A 9,438-nucleotide genomic window follows, 5' to 3' on the forward strand; every position below is an offset into this window, starting at 1 on the left:
CTACAACACACACACACACACACACACACACACACACACACACACACACACACACACACACACGAGACTCCTCCGTGTTCGGCAGATTGTTAGTGGTGGTTTTTAAATGTCCAATAATTAAAAATCAACAAGGATATCTGGGCTTCTTACACAATAGACAGTGACAGACCACATAGGTGTACCAGTGCTTGTACGTATAATCCTCTGCCGATGGTAGAAAACGCTGACAAGGTAAAGGATACTGTGGTTACACATATTATCCGAACTGCCTGATCTACTTTCACTTTCACTGCTCCCCAACCGGATTTCCCATCAGCCTTGTTGAGTATCTGACTGTTGGAATAGGTGAACATACACAAACTGTCTGGTTTGTTGCCGACAGAGGACCGGGAGAGCAATTCTGCAACATTCGCGCACTCGAATATTGTCACTTTAAATAAAAATGAAACGGCTTAACAGAACACAGGACTAGCACAGTGATAGAGGCAGCAGTCTCTTTGCAGCAGCAGCAGCTACGAGGGAAGAATCCACAGCTCCTCATACAGCCTGTTGGCAAGAAACAAATCCCTCACCTCATGTATTCTGTGATGGATGGAAGCCAAAACCAGAGAAAACTACTTGCGGTTTGACTTACAATGCAATGGTGAGATTACTATTCAGAACGGCGGATTCTTTCTGGCATTATAGAGTTGATCTTTGGCCTTCGCTATGAAACTGCGAGAGATAAGAGACTAGATTTTAAATCCTGAGGATGCGATTACAGGCGGGAGCATTCATGACCCTCTACGGAGAGTACCGACTCCTACATGGAGCGGCAGATTGAAGAGCCGTTCAGCACCGATTGTTGGTTAAGAGGTTTCTAAATCATAATTTTAAATACATATAGTTTTTTGAGAGACTCTAAATTCATCTCATATCTAAAATGATATTTGTTTAGGGTTATATGTAAGGTTGGCCATCTCTCAAATTTGATTCGAATATTCCTTTATCTTGTCCTACATCATCTTACCTGCCCGATTTGAAAATGTACTATAGATGTAATGAATAAGATGACACAAAGCACGACAAATGCAGTGAGGAAGCCACCTGATCCTGCAGGAGAAGTAAGGAGAGGCCAGTGAGGTTGTCTGTGCGGTGACTGAACACCATCTGCCCAGTGACATTCTGTCTATTTAGTATGGACGACAGCAGCTAGTTTGTCATCAAGTCTCAGTGCATGCAGCCCAAGGGCACACTTCCTTTTAACATGTGAAGTAATGAAGGGGAGGTTTCGAGGACGGTCATCAGGCGTGGTCTGGTCCTGGAGAGGGCGTCTACGTGGGCGCCAACGTGCCAGCAGGGACCTATAAAGCTCAGCAGGGGAGATGAGAGTTCCAACGAGCAGCGGCAGCTTTTAGATTATTGAATGCAACAGCATGCCTCATGTGTGTGTGTCCCAGCAGGGATGAGAGCTAGCTCGGTCTATTTTGGAGCTACGGAGTGTGACTCATCAGAGCCATGATGTGGGCGGTGCCGTCCCAGTGGGCTGGTGCTCGCGCAGACAAAACACCAGTAAACAGCACAGACATGCCACAACCAGCTAACAGACACATTAAGGCACAGGTGCATACATGCAAATACACAGAGTACGCTAAAAGGGTCTCTCTCAGCATCAAGCCCTTTTCAGCGGGTTTCAGGAAAACCCTCAGAAATAGTGAAAAGAAACCCACGCAACAGACATATCACATTCTATTAGAGGAGGAACAAAGAGAGAAATTCCCCGGGGCCTTCATTCAGGAAATTATACAATCAAGTGACTAATCCGGTGTTTCCAACGGGGAATGATAAGGACAACAAAACTGCCGTTTTAGTGACTAACAACTATGAGAGAGCTGCAGGTTTCATGAAATATGAACGGAAGAAATATCAGAACACATCATCAGTTTATATTTGTGTCCGAGGCCGGTGAGTTTGTCCTTTCTCACCATGTCCTCTTCATCCGGTCCATCTCCTCCCCACTAGACATCTTGGAGTCCAATCTTCTGACAACTCAAATCCTGTCCTGCAGCCTCTTTTATCACTTTCATCTCCTTCCATTTTTTCATTCCCTCGCTGCAATCCCATATCTGTTCATCTCACCGCTGCGTTTCACCAGTTCTGCTCATCTGCCTTTGATTGCCATCTCTAGACCACGTCTCCCACTGGACTTTATCATGACAACCCCTCCCTCCATCAGTCTCCCTCTCTTCAGAGGAACCAAATACAAGTGGGATTAAAATCGACAACATGGTCTCGTTTCTTTTTAGCCCTAAACATGTTTTTAAGATAACGAAGGATTCTAAAACCACATCAGAAACAGCAGCTGCATTTCTCTCTCCTCTGTTTTTTTTTCAATATTCTGCTAGAGCAAGATAGAGAAAATGGGAAAGATGTAAAGCTCATGAAAATGATTGGAAAAAAATGTTGAACAAGCAAATGAAAGAAGAAGAAGAAATGAAAGAAATCACTTTCTGCTTCCCCCCCATGACACGTGATCAACTGCACATGTGGCCGTGATGAGTCAAAAGTCCAGCGTACACACACACATGTTGCTGCACGGCGAGCACTCACAGGGTCTCGCAGGCTCTCCTCCAGGTCTCGCGGGGCGGCTCTGGGCTTCAGCTGCATGTCGTCGCTACATTCGTTGTCGGAGGCGGGCGGCGACTCGTTCAGATCCGGGAAGTCGTCTCTCGTCCTGGGGCCTCGGAAGCGGATCTTGTCCAGGCGCTTTAGCATGGTCAACACCGCGCACCTGGGCTTTACCTTAACATGGTGGACGGCAACCCTGCGGGGACACAAAACACAGGCGCTATTGTTGGTACACTTTGTTGTGATGTAAAATGTTTCCTTTGTTCTGACCACATTGGAACCGGTGGTTAATATGTTATAGTGGCTATGCATGTTTATATCTCTTTATAATAGGTGAAGTAATAAAGAAAGATGTAATGTTTACCATGTTCATCATCTTAGTTTTAATTGTTAGCATGCAAACATTTGCTCGTCATTACAATTCATCCTCAGGGGACCATGAATGTTGACAACATTTACACCTTTAAAAAATAATTATTTTTAGGAGACAACTTCAACAAAACAAACTGACTTTTACTCTGATTACACTCTGATTAGGTGCCATCTCTTTTTGGTGTTTGGTATTAAATGCATCTCAAAGCTGTCAACTCCCTATCCACGCCAATCTGAACATCTACAGTTGATTTTAAATCCCCTGTTCGCCTGCAGCAAATGTTCCCCAAGGTAACCTCTAACTTTTAATGCTATTAAGCTCTAACCTTGTCAGTGATTGTGTTTTTTTCCCTCTGCCCTTTAGCCTACACAGGAAGATGGAACCAGTAACACCGTTAGACCCATGACAACCACATCCTGTCACTCCTCAACCGCAAACAGTTGACAGCAGCGGATCTGCTGACCTAATTTATCGATTTAATTTCCGTAGTGGGAGCAGTCACAGCGGCTGTGAAAGGCTTTAACGCCTGTGTTTCGGTATCGAGGGCCGAGGTGCAACGATGGCGGATGGAACTGGGTGGGGGCCCGTTTGCGTCGTCTTACGGAGCCACAGGAGTCGAACTACTGCAGCGCTTCCTCTGCATTCAGAAGCAGTAGCTTGATACTGCAGTAACATTAATCCCAAAATACAGACAGGATTTATGACCTCATTAATGCTCATCAGAAGTAAGCAAATAAGAACCAAGCACGGAACAAGTTAGCTCTAGATCTTGATAAGCATTGAAATGGTGCTCAGCTGTTACTTGTATTGCCAGTAACAGCTGATCAAATGTCCCATTGGCCTATTAAACTCTGACTGCACCCAAAGTGTTCACTTCCTAGACACTCATCTCCATTAAGTAATTTCTTTGAATGACAAATGCTGACTGCAGTAATACTCTATGGGGGTCATTGATCCTCCTGGAGTCAACATGACCGAATGCGGCACGTCAACAAACTGTCACAACAATCCGTCACACTTTCCCGGCAGCTGAGCACGAAGCCACGGAATCTCAAGATGAACGTGTTGATTTTTGACTGCCGCGATTTGTCATTTGGGAAGGGATCAAAGAGTGGCTCTTCTCACCGAAATCTCACCGATGACTGACAAGCAGAATGTCGACAAATGCAGACAGATAATAATTGTATGAGCTAAAACATATGTTTTGCCATGTGGGAGGACCTCGATTATCAAATAAATAAATAAATAAATAAATAAATAAATAAGCACAAAATAGCACTGCCAGTAACTGTGTAGTTACTGTGTAGGAGGTACTAAGACGTGTGGGGGGGGGGAGGCGCAAATACTAAATATCTTATTTACTCATGCAGACAACCCGCCCACATGCACGTAAGTGGAAATTGCAGAGGTGATTGGTGGGTTGGCCTTTCCTCCCTGAAGGGTGAGTGGAAACAGGGTGAGTGGGGGCTTGATAAACACTTCCACGCACTCATCCAGACACCTGACACGACGAAATCTGTTCCCACAGCGCCCACCCGGAGCGGCCTGCTCTGTGCTACGGCTCAGCGAGCCACCGGTCAGCTCACACTACCAACAGTTAGTTAGCGAACAGAAAAATCAAGCCAGAGTCGTAGCTCAATTGAAAATGCAATCAACAAATCCCACTCCGTTCAGTCTGCAAGTAAGTGCTAATATGCATTGAACACAGCCGTAATATTCATAATATTAACAATAAACTGAGCTCTCATTCAACCGCACATTACTTGTTCCCATGCTAAACCATGTCTCCTTTCACTGCGGCGTTCTTCAGGCTACCTTTTCTTTATTTATTTCCTTTCATACGGATCTCTCTCTCTTTGGTCCAAAGGCAGTTTAAACCACAACATCGTCTTAAAGAGAGGAGGATGAAAAGGAGGAGGACGACGGGGAGGAGGAAGAGGCTTTAGCTCAAGGTCTGATCGCTATGTGAACGTTACCGTGGGAATACACACACAAAAAACAGCCGTCATGATGCATTCGCTCGGTTATGTACAAACACACTTCCGTCCACCCTTAATCATAAGTCGCTGCTCACGCACCAGCTCGGGGAGAAGCAAAAGATATGCACACGCACACAACAAAATGACAATGTAGCAACACACACACACGCAGACGGATGGTGTTTGTTTGTTACTGTATACATTAGTTCAGGGTGAGAAGCTTGACAAGCCCGGTGTGCGTTTGCTGTGCAAGCCTAAATACTGTTTCTGAGTGTGCATGCGTGTGTGTGTGTGTGTGTGTGTGTGTGTGTGTGTGTGTGTGTGTGTGTGCTTCTGTCTGTCTGCGTAATCTTCTGCTAATGACCCGTAGTAGCTCGAGGTTACTCTTGGTCATTATTGACTGCGATCGCGATAGCCAATCACAGTCAGTCGTGGACATCAAGCTGGAGGAGGCGGTGTCCTTTGCCCGACATTTCTCAATTTTGGCACAGAAAGGAATCCACCGCAACTGTTCTTTCTACTGGAGCTGAGATGATGAATTGATCCAATCGAAGTTCAATCAGGAACTACTTTGATGAACAGTGAAATGTGATGATTTGCCACTTTTATGTTGCATTTCATAACTCTGTAAATTGGCCGTATTTTGATTTGGGACTGTCATCCCTAGTTTTTACAAAACTGGCATTAAAGAAACATGCATTTCAAATGTCTATTGTCGGTTTAATAATATTCCAAGATATAAAGGGACTCTTTTTTTTTTTTTTTTTTTTTAAACGGATTAATAACTTCAGAATGTATGATCACAGTAGAGCTGCAAATGAGTCATTTTGTTATCGATTCATCTAGCAATTACTTTCTTCATTAATTAATTGATCCGTCGGTCAATATCAGCAAATAGCTTCATCACAAGTTCCCAGAGCCCACGGTGACATCTAAAAACAAGACAATAATCACATTATAGAAGCCGATACTTTCAACATTGTGCTTAGAAAGAGCTGTTGATTCATTTTGTATTTTTGCTCATAGCATCATGTACTGTAAAGTAATTCTCATTCCAGCTGAGCAGCCCTAATGTATTCACAAGACAAGATTGCAAAGTACGGCCTGCAGTGTTGTCAGATATACATCCTCGTTGGTAACCGTAACAATGTATTTTTTATGAGCGCTATGTATTAGTGTCAGGGCACGGCTACTTTCACCAGAGGATCAATTCGTTTGGCTCATAATGCACACGGAACGGTGGGCTAATAAACCTTTATGTGCTCAGCTGTACGCTCATCAATAACTACCCAGGTGCACGGCCTTACTATCACCCCTGGCTATCTATAAGAGGACACTGTCACAGTATAGTCACATGAGAGGCTCTTTCTACAGTTACGTCCTGTATAACTGTTGCCTGTCAACCGTGCATGGAAGGGTGGGAGAGAGCGGGGCGGGGGGGGCAGTGGAAACACTCAATCACACCACATACCGTTGAGTACAGTACAGGCTCTTACACAAGTGGGACACTTTTTTAAAAAATATTTTCTGGGTTATTAGGCAGTTGGGGTTTTGTTTTTTCAAATAACAGAAGGTTTGACAATAACGGCCAGTTAGCTGGAAATGCCACAGCGAACCTCATTTCCTTTTACAGGTGCTGCAACTCTGACGCACCGCATGAAACCATCTAAGGTCATCCTGTCGACTTTTTCTTTGTGTAGAAACGAGCCTCAGTGTGACAGAGCGGCTCACCTGTAGAGCTAATGTCAACTTCTAGTTTCATAAAACACTGTGACACAGAGAGAGAGAGAGAGAGAGAAAGAGATATGAACATGACCTTTAGATACATCCCATTTCATTTGCCAGCATTAACCAGAATGTTCCAAGGAGTAGATTAAACTCAGTTTAGCTCACTTTACTACATTCATAGTAAAGAGAAAGGCAACACCAGGCTACTGCCATGCTGAATAGTAACCGTCTGGAATGAAACAAAGTATCTAAATCGGCCTACAGGCAACTATTGTATCAAAAGTGTTTCCCACCGAGCCTCATATTCACTTGATGTCAACCCTGGAGGAGGCTGGAGCAGGAGGAAGGGAGGAGAGCGCAGATATGATCAACTCTAATTATTACACACATTCTGCTCAGTTTGTAGTTGGAGGTTTAAAAAAAATAAATAAATAAAAAAAAAAAAAAAAAAAATATGTTCTCTCATATTTGGAGACAAGAACAACAGGAACGCACAAACTTTTATCTAGCCCACTAATGCAACCCCGTTGTTTCATCTTTGCAGATTTTGAATGGTTAGTTTGTGTAAGTCAGGAGCACTGATATTAGCCATTATACTATTAGAGTGTTTCAGATCAGACTTGGCAAAGACAATACGTTGTCGTTACCCTCTAACCCTGCCCTCCAACTCAACTGCTATTACTTCACAATGCTGTTATATAAACAAGGATATAAATAAATAATCAATACTTCCTTAACAACATGTCAATCTGACCCCTCTCTCAAATCAGATGGACAGTGGGGACAAAGTGTGAACTCTGTGTGAAGCCAACGAGGGGGGGGGGGGGGATCAATTCAGGCCAGGAATCCAATGCTCGTCTAACCACTGACACATAAACAGTGAAATAATGTTGGGTTTGACAGCACCCTTTAGGACAGTACTTCAGGTGTCGGAGCTTCCTGCTGTCAGTGAACACACCACACCAGCACTTGTCGAATAACTGTGTGCCCATTCAGGTGCATTATGTAAAGTACAATGTTTAATATCTGTGATGGGTTCCAGGTCAAGTTTCGAGTCGGTTTAAAGTACGACAGTGAATGACACGCTGTCCAAATGACTAACACAAATGCATGCAGAAATATGAATAGAAAGTAGCTAGGCTGCATCATTCTTCAGTGATGGGGTTATTAGGGGCGTTTGAAGGCTAAGTACATTTCCTTCGTGGACTTTGACGTTCACACACGTTAGCGAGGCCAAACTGCACTGTTGAATTCAACAGTGTGCATTATATTTTATTTTTTAACAATTGAGCCAGCGACTGAATTAAAACGCTGGAGTTTAAAGTTAGCTTAGGCCTCGAGTTAACTCTTTCAAATAAAGCCTCACACGGTCGGGCATTTTCTCATATCCATACCATTCACAACACGAGAGCCATATAATCCGCATTTTGGCTGACCCCCGACAGACGGTGAGACAGGCGGTGGAGATAAAACATTATCCCTCATTTGTGTTCTAATAATAGCCATTTGAATAACGTTATATAGATATATATAGAGAGAGAAAATGAGTCTTCTTACCCAGCACGTAAATCGTAGCAAAGTTTCATGAACACTGAGATTGCCGTGAGTCTGCTTTATCCTTCAGTACACCTGCTGCTCAGGACGTCTAAATTAGCGCCAGTCTCACGAGCCAAATCTGCTCACTTGGTCCATCCATCACAGCGATATCCGCTCGTTTCTGTCCACCGACTGAATGTTGTCTCCTGCCGTGCGTCGAGCGGTTAGACAGGCAAACACCGACAGGAAAAAAAAAAATGAAATACCAGTTGCGTCCCCCTCCCGCCCTCCTGTCTGCAGAGAGCTGCTCTGACCAGTACCGTTAACCCCGGAGCATGCAGATACTAGCTTTGCCTTCGTCTCTTGTTGATTTCGCAGGCCGAGGACATTTCGTCAGTGAACACTGAGCTGCTCTTAAAGGGGCCGCTTGATGCTTTCAGAGACGGAACGGAAACACAAGCACCGTCTCACCACCGCCCCATAGCTGCCACTTTCACGTAGTGATGAATTATGAAACACGTGGGTAAACAATGGCTTCATCACAATGCCATTTAGCATTACTGTCAAGAAACCCCAGAAGCCAAATAACAATATAAATGTACACTTCCTTCTGACTTGCACTGTGGTGCATTGGGTTTTTGCGTGATACTGTTTTATATATAGCCAATGGAAATGTTTGAATGCCTATGTGAAAATGCCCCATTAGTGTCACTTCACATTTTAAAAACACTCAATTATTAGGATTATTCATAGATAGATAGATGTTTGATTTTCTGCTGTTCTAGTTTAATGAGCAGTGTAAGAAAACTCTGGACCTTGTTTCTTTTCCCGACCAAACTAAATACTTGCAATACTTGAAATTGCACACCAGGAAAATAAAGTTGTTATATTTTTCACTTATAATTTGGCAAGGTCGTCACACAGTTTCAAAGCATCCTCCACTCTTCCAGGAATCAAATAGTTTTTGACACAGCCTAATGTTGCCTAACCCCCAAAAATTCCCAGAAAAGATACTGAGGGAGTGACTTCATTGCTCTCGAGGGTAGTTAAAGCCCTGGCTTTAACAGGCCCGTTTGAAAAGCAGTTTTTCATGTTTGTACCAGATTATTTCGGTTTCACAAGACAAGAAGAATCATCTGTCATTACTATGACCTCTTAACCTATGACATAACCCTAACCTAACCATAAATAACATAAGTACAAGTATAATAAGTT

The 9,438-nt window shown here is 43.6% G+C and overlaps 1 protein-coding gene across 2 annotated transcripts in view; it reads right to left on the reverse strand.

Annotated features, from left to right (window-relative positions):
• The window catches only part of gramd4a (GRAM domain containing 4a), a 40,509-nt gene extending 31,878 nt beyond the window's left edge, over positions 1–8,631 (reverse strand). Inside the window, exons 1-2 of one of the 2 annotated variants that reach the window (XM_031865670.1) lie at positions 8,245–8,631; positions 2,590–2,803 (exon numbers count right to left, since the gene is read on the reverse strand). In XM_031865670.1, the coding sequence (XP_031721530.1) occupies positions 2,590–2,803; positions 8,245–8,273 (243 nt within the window). In that variant the 5' untranslated portion in view covers positions 8,274–8,631. The remainder of the gene's footprint in view (positions 1–2,589; positions 2,804–8,244) is intronic. The other variant, XM_031865672.1, reaches the window with a different exon arrangement.
• Positions 8,632–9,438: the final 807 nt, after the last annotated feature.

The sequence above is a fragment of the Anarrhichthys ocellatus genome, unplaced genomic scaffold (assembly GCF_004355925.1).
Source record: "Anarrhichthys ocellatus isolate YVR2014 unplaced genomic scaffold, GSC_Weel_1.0 scaffold33, whole genome shotgun sequence".
Taxonomy (NCBI): domain Eukaryota; kingdom Metazoa; phylum Chordata; class Actinopteri; order Perciformes; family Anarhichadidae; genus Anarrhichthys; species Anarrhichthys ocellatus.